We start from the raw sequence: 17,976 nt of genomic DNA, 5'->3' as shown, positions 1-17,976 counted from the left end.
ATCTGACACTGTTTGTGATTCAAAGGGAAAGGAGGGAACTGTTCTCAATTGTTCCTTTAGTTATAATGGGCTTTTTTTTTTTTTTCTGACCCAGTAGAGTCCTGATCTTGCGGTGTAGTATGATAGATAGGGGTAGCTGCTGTCCCAAAATACAGCTTGTATCAGGCAAAGATTTAGCAGACCTTTCAGAAAGGTAGTCCCTTTCCTGCCAGATAGCACTGTCTGGGGTCGCAGTGCAAGGGAAGAAGAGGTGACATCTCGCATGTAAAGCAACCATTTTGATAACACCTCTTCTATGCTCATACCTCATTTTGGAAAAACTACCTGAGAAAAAAAGACTTCAGTGGTGAAGGGGTTACTGGAGAGAAGCAAAATGGGAAAACCCAATTTTTTTCATACCCTCCGCTGACACCGATGCGTTTGTCCAGTGTTGCTTCAGCACTGACTACTCTGATTTCAATAAGAGCATGACTTATTTCAACCCAGCTCTTCCTCCTCCTCCTCCTCCTCCTTCTTCCTGAACTCAACAGTGAATCTGTAATCATGTGTTTACACTGTATATTCGGCCAGTTGCCTTGGAAATGGTTGCGGTGACTCAGAGCTGGCGTTATTTGACCTTGCTGCAGGATTAGCCATGAACAAGAGACAGTGTGTGGGAGACCAGCCCTTGCCCAGGCACTTAGCAAGTGCTCTGCAAAGAAACTCTCGCAAACAGCTTTGTAACCAAAATCTCATCCTTCACTTCCAGCTTTGAGCATCTTTCTTCGTCCCTGCAATGCAAGATGTGTTGCACATCCCTGGGATGAAGGAAAGGCTGATTCACTCAAGAACATACCGAGCCTCTCTGCCTTCCTGCCTTGCACCTCTTCTGCTTCTATTCTGGGCTTGGAGGCTCTGCCTTCATCCTCATCCTAAGTCCTTAGAGTTTCATATGGTCCCTAGGAGCCTTCACATGAAGTCCATCAGGGGCTGGGGTGAAAAGAGTAACCATAATTCTGTTAAAGCTAATGTAAAAACAAAACCAGATTTTAAATTTTTTTCTTGACTCTGTCAGTAGTTTTGGTGATGTATGGAAGCGTAGAAAACAGAAAGAGAAATTATTTAATTATATTTGCTGCCAAAATTAAGTAGAATGTTTTAGCAAAGCTTTCAAAGGAAATCACATAAAAAACCCCCACCTCAACAACATAAGGTGGTTTTAGATGAGAAATTAAAAGAAAATAGAATGGAAGTATAAAATGTCAGAATACCTCCTAAATTCTCATTGTGTGTGAAAATTCTCTATATCCTGAAAGACTGCCTAAATAAAAGCTTACAACTGCAGAGTCAAATGACTGCTGCATTTTATATAATTACTAGAGCAATCTGCCTCTTTCTTAGGCTGTCTTTATCATCAGCCTTAAACACTCAAAATATATATAGTTAATAGTACAATTCAAATGTAAGCTTTTATTTCTGTACATAATAAAAGAAAGGACTCCTGATTGTAAATATATGGGAGCAGCTTTTTTTACTTGAAGATGTGGCTAATGTAGATTCAGCAGTCACTCAAAGGACAAAATACTTACCTGTATTTCTGCACTTGCTCTGAAGGATGGGATGGGGTTGTTATCCTGCCCCACTATTGACTGTGTTATTTTAAGGGAAATAATTTCCCCTTGTAAGAAACAGATTCTCATCTGAGCTTATCTGTCATTACTTGAAGTATCAAAATAAGCTACTGGGATACAAGAATTAGGCAGCGGATGATGCTTTGTGTGCTTCCAGTAGCTCTTTTGCCAGCCTAAGGACAAATCAGGTTACATCGTCCAACTAAGCTTCTGAGGCAAAAGGTACCAAAAACTTATTTAACTATTGCTTTACTGTCACTGTTACAATGCTTCAATTTATAAATCATCTGGTTCAAAGTCTCTATAATTGAAGTTTTCCTCAGTACCAGCAGCACTCTAATTCTGCAGAACAATTTCAAATGCTGTCTTGTCAGATACCATGTTAAAGTCCGTCGGCATGGCAGAGAGAGATGTAATGGCACTGGATGTTGCTTGAGTTTGGACATCATTAGTTGAAAAAGCTTGGTTGCTGGAGTTTGGTTATTAAGAAAATACCAAAGGTCCAAGCAGAGAAGGATGCAGAGAGATGGTATCAGCTCTGCTCCTATGGCTAAACTATTGTTGCTGCTGAAATTGTACTGTTGGGGATGGATGTGTCCACTTAACATCATGTGCTTGTCCTACTTAGTGTTGGTAATAAACTAAGCTTTTCAGCAAGTCCTTATTAGTGTAGTAACTAAGACTGTCATAATCTTTAATGTACGTTTTTCTTCTCAACATCTCTGCAGGGTAAGGAGGGTAACTGAGACATTGAATGGCCAAGCAGATTGCATGTGGTAGTGTAGAAAGTCTGTGTTAAAGCAGGGAAGTGAAACTTCATTGCAAGACAGCAGCCTCATTGCCTGCCTCTGCTGCTAGAGCAGCTTTTCCCCCCACTGGAAAAAAAACCCTAATAATAAAAAGCCTCAAATCTGGCAAACAAACTAACAAAAGAAGGAACAACCTCACCCCTGTCCACATGAGTCAGAAGCCCTAACCACAGCCTGCTGTGGGCAGTGGAGGCATCTCGGCGTCAGGAAGCTCTTGGGCAGATTTGGGAGAACATTCCTGCAGGAGAAAGCTCACAAAGTGAGCTGGTCTGCTGGGAGCTTGAGTATTTGTGCAGTGCATCTAGTGCAAGTTTGTGGGCCATCACAATAACGGCTCTATTATTGAGCACAAATTTTGCTTTGCATTTAAAGACGGGTTTGTAGTATGTGGGAGATGCAGAAGAGCTCAGTGGAGGAAATTTGAAATGAAATTTCAGATAGGGAGACACAGTCCCATACTGTAAATCCAGAGCTGCAGCAGCTCCTGATCAAGCAAGTGAAGGGTAAGAAATACCCTGTCTATAAGCTAAGTCACTGAAACACTAAGTAAGGTAATTTTGTGAGATATAATTGCCTTTGTGTGTACTGTTGCAATGTGTTGTATCACTCTGAGCCTTTGCTCTGTAGTACCTAAATCATGTTTCTCTTGTTGGTATCTGATCTCAAAAGGTGCAGGATTCTTGTATGGGTTTCAAAGGGGAGGAGGAGCAAAATTAGAGGCAGAAAAAGGGCCTGAGAGACTGCCTGCCTGCTGGTAGCTGGTTGCCAGCAGTTTCTACAGGGCTGAAACACTCCTGTTTACTCCAAATGCCTTGACTCACTGGGAGTTTTCTCTCTATGCTTAAGCTAAGGTAGAGAAGCAGGTTCGATCTTTAACTTGTTCTTAATGCTGTAGTTCTCAGGTTTTTGTTTTTTCTTTCTTTCTTTCTTTCTTACTTTCTTCCTGCTAGTTAAAAGGATAGACTAAAATTAATTTCAATTTGCTTGGAAATATCTTCATTTCAAACTTTTCTTTTACTGTGAAATCCTTTACATATGTTCATGCTTTATTGTCTTCTACCACAGACTGTTTTCCCCTAAGAAACAACTTTTCATAGAAAAAGCTGTATTTTATGAATTACAAACTTTGTACTGGTAGACGAAAAGGGTAAACAAGTTGCATAACAAATGACCACTTGGCAATACCAGTTGTGAATTTGAAAATACTCTTAATTATGAAACAAAAAAACCCCTAAAATAGAATAAAACAGTGTAGCCAAGATGACTTTTTGCAGTCCATCCTCTTTGGTGTACTTAATTGCTCTGGGCAGTGTAATTAAAAGGAAATGATGCCAGTTCTAGATGACATCAGTCACAGGAAAAAGCGATTGAATCTGTATAAAAATTATTTAAGATGTGATATGCGGGGTCTACACATCTATAGATTTTTAAGGCATCTGCAGTATAAAGGCCTTAAAAAAGTCTTTCTACACTCTCCATATTAATAGCTGAGGGTTTAAAAGGAAAAACAAAGGCTCCTGTCTATTGCTGGTACTGTGCCTATGTATTTCATAAGGTTTCCTGTGTTGCAAGAGTGAACACAATAACTGTGTAAATCACACAAACACGCTTCAAATATGGGCTCTGATTTTCAGAATCAGAATTTGGGATTTCTGAAGAAGAAAAAAAACCACTTTTCACATGGCTATAGGAGATCCCTTGGCTTCCCTGTCCACAAGCCACCAGATGGCAACATCTCTTGGATGCAAATCCAAGATACTCTATGAGATTTGCTGCATTTGTTGTCTGGCTTTCCTGTCCTGCTTAAATCTCTTCATAAGACCTCTTTCAACCCAGCTCCACCATGGTAACTCAGAGGATGCAATTAGCACTGGAGTCCTTAGTCACCTACCAGGCAAACCCAAACATGTGATTCCAGCAGGGCTTTAAATAGCTGCCCAGGCTGGGGGCCCATTGTTTGATAGCTCAAATGTGAATTCTGAAAATAGGAGGTTTGGACAGGATTTCCACTTTTAGAGGAGTAGGAAATGAAATCATGTTTTAGTAAAGCTCTGTTTAGGGGTGTTTTGTCTCCATGTGCACCCTGTTTAACAAGAAAAAAGTCTGAAGAGTTTTGCTGCTGCCTTTTTAACCACACCCCATATCAAAGACACAGGTACCAATTAGATGGACAGGTCTAAGGCCGTACATTAACTTGTCTGCTAATGACTTAGAGCTCAGAAATCTCCACCTTTTCTCCTGCTCATTGTTTTTGTATCATTATCGTGTAGAGGAGGCAGTGCTATCATACTGATGTATCTTATCTCTGCAGGGGTAAGTACAGAGAGACCAGAACCCCATGTTTTCATTTCTTGTTCTTGTGTGTTTTCATTTTTTGTTCTTGTGTCTTGCCCAAAGCAAGCGTCATTAAGTGGCCCAGTAAGGAATTCTTTAGTTCAAGGGTTCTTGTCTCATTTAAAGTAATTTTTAAAGTGTGGTTTTACGTGAAGATGAGGAATTTGCTTTATCACAACAGAAGCAGTCACTGCACCCATCTCTACATAGACTGAAATAGTTTTTTAACTTCTGTATTTTTCCTGCCACACATTGGCACTTCTCAAAACAGCTAGAAGTAGTGAATTGTTTCCAAACTAAATTTAAAGTAACTGAGTAGCAGAAGGAGAAATGGGGTAAAATGCAATGCAGGAAGAATTAAGGGGTGGGTTATTTAACTTTTATCACAGTTAAGCCAGCATATAAATGACCTAATTTTGTACTGTGGCAGAAAAAAAAGTATGAAGAAGAGAAGCCCAGCCATAAACATGAAGTTATTCTGTGCAGTCTGAGACATCAGCAAGGTAGAACTGTCGTGTTTGTCAGAAGAGTTAAAATTCGAACAGGGATACTGCTGGATGATACCAGTGTGGTGATGTTCAGTATTTCATTATTTGCTTTTGACTGCTGTTTTGGCCAGCGGGCCTGATTTCTGGAGAAGACTGGAGGCAATCAGGAGGGGTGCTGAACAGCATCGCAGACCTGATCACGTTGTAAAGCACAGAGATTTATCTTCCCTTCTGTGGGTGCGCTCATCTGTGTGATTTATTCAGATACGTGTGTTTTGAGCCCACCAAAATGCAAACCTTTACAAATAGGCTATAAATAGGCTTATCACTCTTCCTGACACGCCCACGTTTTTATTTTGCCTTTTTAATGAGTTGGACATTTTTCTATTCCGTTTCTGGGGAAGGTATATGAGGGAGTTATAGTAGTCAATAGTTGAACACCCTGATGCTTGCAAAGTGCATGACTTGGTGCCTAACCCATATTAGGAGAAAGCCTTGCTGTCTGCCAGCCAGAGCAGAAAAGATGATCAGAGCAATAGTGTCTGTTCTGACACCGCCCAGAGCTCTTTGTGATCTTGGGCAAGTTACTTAACCTCATAAAAACAGATTTGGGCTTGTTTTAGATGATAACCACTTATCTCCTGAGAGTGCCAGAAAGCTTAGCTCACTTTTTCTAATGGTCTGAGAAAAAGGTCTGTTGAAGTTCAGATATTAGTCTAGGCGAAGCAAGCAATGGTCTTTGATGTTGAGAGAAGCGTTGCCCTACCGACAATTCCTTCAGAAGGTTCATGTATTGGGGACATGTTTGCTTACATCGTTTCTGTAGAGGTTTCAAAGCAGGGGGGCAGAGACCTCTTGAGCAATCTTTTTAGTATTGGCCATGCTTGTTACTTACTGGCTTCTCTTTTGTTTGAACTGTTTGCCAAAAGTCAGAACCTGTCCCAGACTCTTACGCCCTGAGTCTGACATATTCTCAGATGTAAGGAAGGAGAACATCAAAGCATTGTCAGCGGTTGCCCTTTCGAAGAACATTCCCCAGGGTTTAGCAGGATGCCTGTTTGATCCTATTAGATGAAAATGGATCGTCAGCTCTGTCACCTCCCTTTCAAGGCTGTATTAGATATCTGGGGGAGTTTCAAGAGAACCATTGTTGGCTGCAGATCAGGACGTGGCCTTTTTGTCGCCTCCCCTTGCATTGCATTGAACAATCCTGTAGCTTTGCTTAATTTTGGGGCTGGTGTTTAACATATGCTCCATCCAAGGGAATTTTGTGTACATCCATGATGTACCGGTTTAAGAAGACGACGTGTCTTGACTGAGGTTTCTCTAGTTGTTGCCATTATGGAGGAGCTTTTGCTGTCCCTCAGAGGAGTTGTTTGGCTTCATGACAAGGAAGTGACTGTCCTGAAGTATTTCTCTGTAACTGCTCATGGGCTGTGTTTGCCTTCTGCTTCAATTCTGAAAGTCAACTGGCTTTCTGGCTGAGTAGCCATATTCTAGGTTATTTTGCAGATGGCATTCTTCTGGGAATAGACAGAAAATAATATTTAAAAAAAAAAAGATTTAGCTTTTCTCATGCTATTAAGGAGTCTTTTATTATGAATTTTTTACCTTTGCATTCTAGTGAACTTCTACCACTTTGCATGAGGGAGAGCCAAGTTCGCAGCACTTGAGTCCGCTCCTGTAGGGTAGTATGGCATTCTCAGCGGGCTGCATGCTTTTGTGGAGGTTTTAAACAAAATAAATTAGTCTTACCAGCTCCTATTTCTGATGTCCTTAAGAAGATAAGCAAAGCAAGAAAGCGGAGGGGTGTACACTTCTGAACTGCGTTAAAAGCGAGCTCCCCAAAAGTTGCACCATCTCCTCGCTTCTCCCTTGAATATTTGAGGCTCCTACTGTGAGGGCAGGTGGAGTTTCTGAATGGGTTTCCAGGCTGCTGAGATCCCTGCCACTGCCTGTCCTATTGATTGGTGATGTATTACAATGCATGTGCAATATTTCCAAGAACAGTAGAAGTAGGTCTTCTTACCCTTATTCTTTTTTATAACATCAATACTAGTATATCTATTCCTTCAGCTTTCACATTATCCTCTTGCAAATAGATGCCTGGTGCTGGAAGGAAAGAAGCTTTCTCACCTTTCAGCTTCAGAGCCTCCCAGTTGTACTGAGCTGTTGCAGTGACATCCGTGTGTGTTTTCATCCTCCCCTTCTACACTTGGCTTTGATACCTTTCCAGCTGCATTTGCTCTGCTTAGGAAGCCATGCAGCCTCGTCTCTGACAATTTTGGTGCTACCCGCAGTGTCCTAATAGCAGTTTTGACCTTTCAATTAACTTCAGGATCGCCTCTTTCAGCAGACAAAACCTGTATAGATGCCAAAAGCCTCAGAACAGATTCAGAAGGTTGGCTGAAAGACCATGAAAATTAGGGACATATTTTTCCTTTTGTCAGGGAAATCAACAGCAAAGGGCCCCGACACAAGAAGGAAACTTTCCCACTGACCACAAATAGGGGCTTAAATTGAATTTTCAAGCCTTTAAAAATAAATCGTCATTTTGTATTTAATTAAGCAGGGTTTCATGAATGTAGTAGTATGCTGAGGTCATGGGCAAAAAGAAGCTTTTCCAGTAATTAGTGCAGGGTCCATGCTGTTCTGGCAAAAACAGCCATGACGTCAGTCCGAGACTGGAACAAGAAACTGTGCTGTACGGTGAACTTGAAACACAAACCTTATTATTGAAGGGGTATGTCTGACAATTACAAGTGCTGATTGTGTTGAACACATAGTATATTTTTCCTTTCAAAATTGCAAAAAAGGTGTTGTGGGTTTTGTTGGTTTTTTTGTTTTGTTTGTTTGTTTTGTTTTTTTTTAGTTTCTGAGTCAATGAAATTGCTGCTGTGCCAGGGCATCCTTTCTCTTGCTTCCCTTGCCCTAAATAAATAAATAAACAAACCTAAAAGTTATCAAGCTTCCAACCTTTTTGTTTTGTAAATACAGAAAGTGGCCATTTCCATGTTTTTATTTAGCAGAAGCGGCTTAGTTTTAGTTTTGTTATGTGAACCCAAATCCAAAGGGCAGGTGCAGCAGTGAGCCTGAGATCTGAGAGCATGCACAGGGCATGCCTGGGCAGGTTGCATTCTCATAGCCATTGCTGCTTTTTAGGCCTTTGTTTTAGGTGAAATTGTGGTGTTTTATGTACAAGCCAAGTGTTGTGACAGCATTTGGAGTACGTAGTTTTGCAGCACTTGGATTCTGGTTTCTGGTGAGTTACTGGAGTCCTGTGGAGCTGGAAAAGAAAAGTTTGACTATATAACCTGACTGTTTGGACTGCAATTTCCATTGGTATGTTAGCAAATTCTTCACTTGAATTACTTAACGCTCTGGAGTTTACTTGTAGCTGATCAAAAATAGTGTGGTCAGATAAGAGTGGCTTACATTTCTTGGTTTATATTGTGCCAAACAGAAGAGTTCCACATGTTTTCCTTTTAAGTCTGTAATAAATACTTACCCCGATGATACATATAAATTCCCAAGATAATGTTTAATTTAGAGTTGCAACTCTCAATAACTTTCTCTTACCCGATTTAGTGTTAAAGACTATGTGGTCAAACGAGTTGCTCAGTTGTGTTTCTTCAGTGCATGCAATTGTTCTTTTTTACCATGTCCCTTGGTTTTATTTTGCAGGCCATGACTGCTGTGAGACAGTGAAGGTGGCGCTTTGTGCCTCTAGAGAAGGTCATCCTGTTCTCGTTGTGGCAGAAGAGAGTTTCCAGTTTGTCCAGGATGAAGCCTATGATGCTGCCCAGTTTCTGGCCACCTGTGCCGGCAACCAGCAGGCACTAAATTTCACCCGGTTCTTGGACCGGTCAAGACCACCTGCTGCGGACGTGGACTTTTTGGATGAGAAGGTGGCTTTGGCATTTCGACACCTGAAGCTGCCGGCAGAATGGAATGTGCTGGGAGCAGACCAGTCCCTGACCGGTGAGGACCTCTAGGGCACACGTGAGACTTGTGGGTTGGGAGAGAGGTAAAAAGCCTGGGAGAAATGGTTCCCTGCTTTGGGAATCCTCCACACACCTTTCAAAAGGTGTGTTGGTCTCCGTGCTCAGAGATGGGATGTGATGTGCACCAGCATGCTCCTACTACATCTACATCCTATGCTTTGCACTTCAGCCACCTTAAAATATGTAAGGCACGGATGTTTTCTCTGTGTCTTCTCATATGAAATAGCACAATCTGTTGTAAATGGTCAATATTTTAACATATACCCAGAAACGGGTTTTTTTGTGTGTGTATGCAATGGTAAGTGTATTAGCATCACGCTTCTGAGATTTCCTGAAAGAAGCATGTGTCTAGAAAGTCTGATGCTCCTGGAAATATCCTTGTGCCACAAATTTGGCGCTTTTGGTAATTGTTGGTTTTATCACACAGGTGCAAAGCGACTGTAAAGTGTAAAATAAATCTGATTTTTCTTGGAGAAGTTGGGGCTCTGCCCCTGAGGATTTGTATCGCATCCCTGGTTGGACACTGGCTGAGCAAATACAAGCGTTCCCCAAAATAAGCCTGGACAATTTTGCAAATAAAAGAAGGCGAAGGTGGGAAACCCTGACCCTTAACCGCAGCAGCGAGGGCTACTGAGAGCTTATAAATAAACCCCAAGGCTGGCCCAAAGTCTCTGGTGACTGCTGAAGCATAAGTGCCAAGGTTTTCGGGATGCTATGGCATGTCCATGTCCTTGGAGTTCTGCTTTTTTTTTTTTTTTTTTTTTTCTCTCCTCTCTGTCACAGGGGAGTTTAAGGAAGCATATTGAAGGACTGGGGGACTAGTTCCAGTGTGTACAAATCCTTGCTGTAAATTTTCAGGGTATTTTGGCAAAGAGTTTCACTTAACAAAAATGGCTGTGAGGCATCTGTTATCTTTGACAGGATGCAATAGTGTAAACACTTGGATAGGAATGGGATGTGGCTTGCTCGGAACAGCAGATCAGTTCTGCTTGCTGCAGCAGGGTTTTCTGCAGGAGATTTTCCTGCTTTATTTTTCACTGACTTGCTTGACTGCTTTTGTAAATGTGAATACACAGACAGGCAATTCAAGCAGCGTTAGCAGATTTTAAAAGACTTGAACACATTTAATGGTTTCTGGATAGAAATTGAGATGCTGTCATATGTTTACAAGGAGAGAAACACTTGGTATTTTTTTCCCCTGTGTGGAAGACACTGATGTTTGTTTCTGCATTAAAAAAAGTTGTGATAATGCAGACATTTCTGGTTTAAGTGATAAAAATACATCAGAATGATCTTAAGTTAACAAAAACTTTGATTGAAGCTCTGAATTGTTGCTGATTTTGCGGGAAGGCTGAGATCCAGTTTCTCTTTCTGACTTTGATTATTCTTGGGAAAAACAGCACTTGGGGAAATCAGGCCATAAGATTTATATTGATTTGCTCAGCATGTGCTTGTGTGTCTGAAAGTCGTGATCATGTGGGGCTCTGAATGCTAATGGACCGGTAGAGCATCCATTGCATCTACAGTGTGAACAGGGGGAGCTCTGTAGTGCTGGGCATTTTGGCATCTTGTAGTGAGGTTTTTGCAGACAGAAGTGTAAGTGAGTAAACATAATGGCACTAAATGCAACTTTCATCCAAGAATATTGGTACTGTGAAATAAGTTCCCTTCTGGCGAGTCCTTTCATAAGTAACTGAAAAAGGGCAGTTTATTGATGTCTTGGTCTGTCTTTCATCTTCTGATGAGCTTTTTTTGCTAGAGGTAGATTTATGTGGTAAATTTTTGCATTGAGATAATTATACATGGGGAATTTGGGGGAATTTTTTGTGATTGTGACAGGGAAGATTTGCATGGGTAAGCTTCCTTTTTGTCATAAAACTCTGTTTTGCTACAGTGAGATGGAAGAGATGTCCCTGACTTATGATGAAGCGCTAGGTTAGAAAAACCTCTGGTAAAATCTAGGACCCCTGTACTGGTGTTTGTGGGTTAATTTGTGTGGGGGAGAGAGAAGAGCACAGCAAAGATTGAAACTGTGGAAGCATTTGAACAATTGGACATATTCTGGTCAGCACCCGTCCAGTGGGACACCCCGTCCTGCACTGCATCACTACCTATGAACAGCTATTCCAATTCATATTTCACTTTTTGCTAAATGTCAGCACCAGATACTTCAAATAACCTTCTCAAAGTAGAAAATGCTGTAGAAAGGAGAACAAAAGAAAATGTCAGATCCCTTCTTGAAAGATTCTTAGTGCTGCCTCTGAGCTGGCATGTCTCTGTGGGCTCTTGTGGGTTTGAAACAAAACGCTGCTGTTTAGCAAAACCTCTGAAGGCAGGAGTGAGGCGGGAGCCTCAGCCAGCTCCCTGAGTGCTGCAGCTTGATGGGGAACTGCTGTTCAGAGATGGCCGTTGCTGTCAAGCATGTTTAAAAGTTGATTTTTCTAAGGACTGAAGTAGAAGTCTAGCTTTTACAAAAGGTAGTGGCCTTTCTGCAGGCAGAAGCTAAGTAGAAGATCCACCATCAAGCACAACTCTGTGGTGATTTTTGAGGAGGGGGTGGCTCTATGTAGAGGCTTCTCCTTGCTTTTGCTTGCACCCAACCCTGACCAGTCTTTGAGCAGAGGGCAGGGAGTTCATTGCCGTCACACACCCCAGAGGGCAGAGAAGCTGCTAAAAGTAACACCCAGCTCCATCTGCTGAGGCTGTTTAACTAATCTTTCGTGTCAATAGGTTTGTGCAGTGTGAAGTTCACAGTTAAGGTCCCCACACTGAGGAGAAGGAGGGATGTAACACCCCATGTGCTCCTGGCTACCAGCAGACTGGTGGCTGCATCATTAAAATAATCTTCAGTGGTTTGCGTTCATCCATTATTATTCCTTATGTTATTGCAGCAGCATCCCTCCCTCTTTTCTAACACATTAGTAGGTTTGACCTTTTAGTAGGGAAACGTGCAGGATTATTGTTGACAAAGCTATGTGAGAATCATCTACTTGCTTATGTTTTGGTTACCAAACGAAGGTCTTCATTCTTTAAGAGTTTGCCATTGCTCAGGATTACAGGTATGGTATGGTCATATAGCCAAATTGTTAAGAGCACATCCTTTCAGGTGCATGTTAGAAATACCTCCAAGATTATTTAAAACTGCTGGAAGACATTTGCAAACATTCCAGTGCCCCTTTTTTGTTATATTTATTTGTATGTAACCTACTTAAGCTAGCTGTTGCCATTTGACATAGAAGTTTGTTCCGCTTCAGTAATCCTGGTAATCTTTCACAGTAGGTAGTCTTTACATTTATTCCTTTGTTACCTCTTTAGACACCATATTCATTCAAACAAATTGAAAATAAAATGAACATTTCTTCCTGTATCATCATCAGTGCATTTTCAAAACCCCACTATGTTCATTTGCAGTATTCTCATTCTTTTTTTTTTTTTATTGGTCTAGAGCAGCAAAAGGGTTTATTGCTTAAAAAGAAACTGTCCAAAGATTAAATGCATTGAGCAGCATTGGTTATTCTAATTCCCAAAGTAATATTATTTTAATGATTTGGTTAACTTGCTCAAAACCGAATATTTATTAATTTATATTACTCTTGTACAATGTGAAAGACTAAAGTTGTTTGTGATAGTAAGTTCTTAGTTCTTCACCCAAAATCCACTGAAAAAGAAGTGGATTTGTCTGGACCTCAGCAAGCTTTAAATGAACCCTTTGTGCCAAATTTAACACCACACTATGTTTTTATAGCATTGGGGCTTTGATGATGAGCTTTTTGTTCAGCAGCCAGCAGTGTGGAGCACGGTACCCAGCCTAGTCTTACCACTGACAGTAACACTCATGCAATGGAGAGCAGCGGCTGGATGTTATGAATACCTGATGGGAAAAGCGAGTTCGGAAAACAGAGTCCTCTCTCTCAAACGATTTATCAGTGGTCTCATCTTACAGCTTTTCCTGCCTGCTTTTGTGTGGAAAGGTGATACTCTTGCACAAATTTCTTATTTCTAATTCTTTGCCTCTCTGATTTGATCCTGATTTGACTTTAATAGGTATCTAGGAAACAATTTCTTTATGGAATATTTTCCCCCTTAATATATGTGTGTGTGTGTATATATACACATATATACTTATGTGTGTATATATATATAAAAGCTATTCTCTCAAGCTTTTCCTCATAAGAGCTACTCTCAAAAGGTTTCAGGGTGTTGTGATCAACATTACATTCCTGTGGAGAAGTAGCACAGTCAACCAACACCTGTGGAGCTGACTGGAAATCAGAGAAGGGACCTGTGGTGTTCTGGTTCTTTTTCCAGTAACGGTGGCCATGTTTTTGCTGTGTGGTTTATTCTCAGGATGTTGTACATCAGACTTCTAAGTTGCCTTCCTGCTTTCCATCTCTTATTTTTCTTTCTCCCTGAACCCACCTGCTGCGTAGGACACTTGAGGTGCAGCCTCCTGCTTGCTATTTGTAGAAGACCTCGGAGAACAAGTCTTAGCTTTTAATCCTTAGCTTAGAGAAAAGGACCCCAGAAAGACTTGCATTAAGTATCTATTTACCCACAGTTATAAAATATTTTACAGAGGTCCCAGGTAATGAGACTTTGGGAGAGTAAAATATCTTCCAGATCTCACTTGGTGCCGTGCTAGCAGAACTGGGGATGGGAGCACCTAAGTTTCCTAACTTTGGAGGTCTTTGGGCTCCATCCTTTCTTGCTGAGGCAGGCAGAAGATACTCAACCATTTGGTTAAATGAACTGAATAGCAAAACCAAAAGCCCAGCACGTGTCGAGGCTGAAGGGGACGGAGGAAGCAGTGCCATGCATGGTGCCGTGGTTCTGCTCAGCTGGTGCAGCAGTGTGTCCTTGTGTTGCAGGGGCAGAGCAGAGTGCATGTGTGTGTAGGGAAAGGATTTACATTGCAGGTAAAGAGTGTGTCTGAACCCCTTTGGGCAAGTAAGTGTGTCCTGACTTCCTCCCTGTACGGCTGCCATCCTCATCACTTCTGTCCTGGGGCAGTTGTGTCCCGAGGACTGTGCTCTTCTCCCACCCATACACTGTCCCTCTGCGGTAGGTGATTCCTGGGCCTTGCTCTTAATTATCTGTCTATCTGTATGAACTCAAATGGCATCCACAATTTCAGAATATCCATAATTAAGGATTACTCTTGTTACCATGGTATTCCAAACACAGCATTACTTTCAGGTGCCATATAATCATGTCCATCTTAATTATTACAAGTGCCGTGTAACTCTGTAAAGAACATAGTTGTTACTGCTGTGAAAAGTAGGGTTATTTACTGTTCTCAGTGGCATTTAAAGGCGGCTGTTTAAATGGAACAGATTGTTACACTTTATATCTAGAAATCAAAACTTAATATTTATTCTGAGGATGCATGCAATGTAAATACAGGGCTGTGATTTTCTATTTTAAATGGCTGAAGAGAAAATAAGCTAACTAGAAAACCAGAACAGAATATTTGGAGGTATGAGTAATGGTTATGGCTTGTTTGTGTTGCAGAAAAAAAGCAGAAAAAAAAATTAGGGAGGATCTAAGGCTCAGGTATGAAAAGCTTAGAGAGCTTAATCCTTAGTTAATGATCAGTAGAAAACAGATCACTTTCAAAATCTCTTTTAATATTCTGACAAAACCTTTGAGGAAACAGCCATTTCATTTTGCTCATTACGAGTAAGTGGTGAAACCCAGACCTATGGTTACAATTTCAGTGGTGCGAACTTTCTGAGGTGGTGCTTTCAGGAGCTGCTTTAACATTGGCAGAGGGTTGCGGTGATCAGCTATGGTATGGAGCCATTCCTGTGGGAGGGTAAGGAGAAGCAGTCACTTTGGTGAGCTGTGAGATAGTCAGCCACAATTACGGGCATATAACCAGTAGACCACCTCATTACATAAAACACTTAACAGCTCCTTAACTTTAGGAACACAGTTACTGACCTCTTGAATATGTACAGCTTCCCAGAAATGCTGCAGAATAAACATCCATGTGCAGTAAGTATTGCTTGAGAAATGAAACCCCATGAGCTCACCAGGTAGGAGGTGGACTGAGAAGGAAATGCTTTGCCCTGGTTTGAAATAGTCGGAATAAATTTGGGTTACGAGTTTAATAACTTTGCATACAAAACCAGTAGGGTTGCAGTGTACAGCACAACGCAAGTGTCACCATGATTAGAGATAGTTAATTTGTTTGGGTTTTTTTTTACAGAAATGGAGAAAGTCTGAAGAGAGAAATTAACCAAAAAACCCCTTATTTTAAAGAAAAAAGCAAAAAGCGTAAAAAAAACCCTTTAAAAAGCTTTTAGAAATAGTTAGAAGGAAATTTGATTATTAGGAGCTAATCTTTTTTGCATGGGAGGATGTTAAAGATATGCAGCTGATGATGTTTTTCAGACATAAAGCTTTTATCTGTTCATCTGCTGCACTCTATAGTTTCTCATCGAACCCTTTCAGCGTAATAGTTACAGGTACTTTTTTCATAGGGTTTCATATCCTTTCCTAATCTGCTGCTTACCTTCCATGCTGCCCTCTGATAAAGGACTTCATGGTATACATTGGCATGATCTTTTCTGTGTCAACACTGCAAAGCGATCTGTTCAGCTTTAGTCCTTGATAAGATGTAAAAAATCTTTTCTATACCTAAATTTAATGCCCTCTGCAGTGGAAAGTGGGAAGCAGAACATAATTCTGGTTCAGACTGCGTCTGAAATGTGCTGCTCAGTACTGAGATGTACCGCTCAGTTTGTGGCTGAGAAATCATTGGCATGAGAAAGTTTCTGTTCCCTTTGATATTAGTGGGAATAGGGACATGAAGATCCTTTGGTGTCCTTTGAAAAATTTCTTGTTTACAAGATTAAAAAAGAATTACCCACACACCTTTTTATTAACTGAACTCGTAACTCCAAACACAGTGTCTGCCTTGACATTTCTTCAGTACTGTTGTCTGCTGTAGCCTTCCTCTAGGACCTCAGCGTTAAGTGATAGCTTGTTGCTGGGTTTTGCCCCCCATGTTTCTTGAGGGTTGATCTGAGCAGTGAGAACATTTCCACCAGAAGCAAGGAGAACAAGATTTTGAGGCCAAATTTAATGCTAGATTTCAAAGTTGCCGAGTATATGTGAATTTGGGTGAGAATGAAGGCAAGGTTACTGTCACAGGAAGACTAGTGAGAGATGTTTCAAGCTATTCCAGTCCATGGTTGTCTCTTCCCTGATGAGATGTCTCAGGGCACGGAGGATAAACTGAGCAGTTAGGTGTGGGTTACTCTAGATAAAGAGTGATTTTTAAAAAGGAACAGTATTTTTTTTCCTGTTACTTAATCAGAACTAAAAAGAAAGTTTTCACTTAGAGAACAGTTTGTGTGTTCTCGGATGTGTCATACCCAAAATTTTCTTTTCTTCAGTGCTTATTTGTTTTGTACTAATAGCAGCTTAAACGTTAATCCTTTACTGTTAGCAATGTATATTTGACAGTCTTCTATGGAAGTTTTGTCCTTAGTTACCCAGATAAACTGTCTGTTCGTGTGTCACAGCTGCAAAAAAATACATAAAAATAATATATCTAAAGTCTTATGTTTTGCCAGCTGGATTAGAGTGCCCTGCCATAATGGAACAATAATCATATGTTTCAACTCTTGCCTATTACTAGGAAACGAGAAAGGAACAAAACAACCTTGGCCTTTCCAGTATCATGTGTCTTGTATTTCCACAGTCTCCTAATTACAAGAAGCTTTTTGTTGATGTTCAAAGGACAGACATTTTAAGATGTGGAGCTCATGCTTGATATGGGGTAGGAGAAAGAGCTCTGGCTATTCGATGTTAAAGCTTTTTTTTATTCTTCCATGTCTGGGATGGACATTTCGCACCATGACAATACCTTGAAATCGTTGACTGAATTTTCAACATTTTGTGCTACAAGCTTCATCCCTTCAGAGGTAGGAAGGCTGAAGGGATCCGTCTGTCTTCCTCCCCTCTCCATCCAGCAACACTCCTGTACTTGATGCAGACCAGTTCTCATCTTATTCTGAGCAACATCGTACACCAACAGATGTATTTTTCATTATATATTAGTAGTTAATCCAGCCCACAGATGGCACACGCCTTTTAAGTGTAGCCATGCAAGTTCTGCACACTCCAAAACCTTCTAAAGCCATTGCCTGTGGCCCCTACAGTTGTTGTATGTACAGTACTTTGTCTCTTTGCTGCCATCATCTGTGCCCATCTGTTAGGATGGCCTCATGCCAGTTTATATGTTAGGCAGAGCCTTCCAAATGGGCCTGGATAGTGAGTTTGTATGTTTAATATGCTCCGGATGGCAGCATGCCATGTCTTCTTGTACAGATCTTCTGTGCACGTCGTCATTGCTCAAAGGCATTGGGGCAGGGCCACATTCAGTTCAGTTGCATTTGTAGACACCTCCGTCCAAATGCTGGAACTACTGTGTCTACTAAATTGATGATAAAGAAGATTGTTTTAAAAGAATGGGGAAAAGGTGGGATTTTCAGATGATGCAGTCATATGAGCAGATTACATCAGATGGGCATTTGGGACAACTGGGAGGGGGCATTTGTGGTGAACGGAGTTAAATCCAGTTGGTGGCCAGTCACAAGTGGTGCTCCCCAGGGCTCGGGTTTGGGGCCAGTTCTGTTTAATGTCTTTATCAATGATCTAGACGAGGGGATCGAGTGCACCCTCGGTACGTTTGCAGATGACACCAAGTTGGGAGGGAAGG

At 41.1% G+C, this 17,976-nt stretch overlaps 1 protein-coding gene across 1 annotated transcript in view; it reads left to right on the top strand.

Annotated features, from left to right (window-relative positions):
* AKAP13 (A-kinase anchoring protein 13) overlaps positions 1-17,976 on the top strand; it is a 227,727-nt gene that overhangs the window by 86,465 nt on the left and 123,286 nt on the right. Inside the window, exon 6 of the mRNA XM_069798474.1 lies at positions 8,926-9,222. Coding sequence (XP_069654575.1) covers positions 8,926-9,222 — 297 coding nt within the window. The remainder of the gene's footprint in view (positions 1-8,925; positions 9,223-17,976) is intronic.

This window comes from Haliaeetus albicilla, chromosome 12 (genome assembly GCF_947461875.1).
Source record: "Haliaeetus albicilla chromosome 12, bHalAlb1.1, whole genome shotgun sequence".
Classification (NCBI taxonomy): domain Eukaryota; kingdom Metazoa; phylum Chordata; class Aves; order Accipitriformes; family Accipitridae; genus Haliaeetus; species Haliaeetus albicilla.
This window is presented reverse-complemented; position numbering and strand designations above follow the sequence as displayed.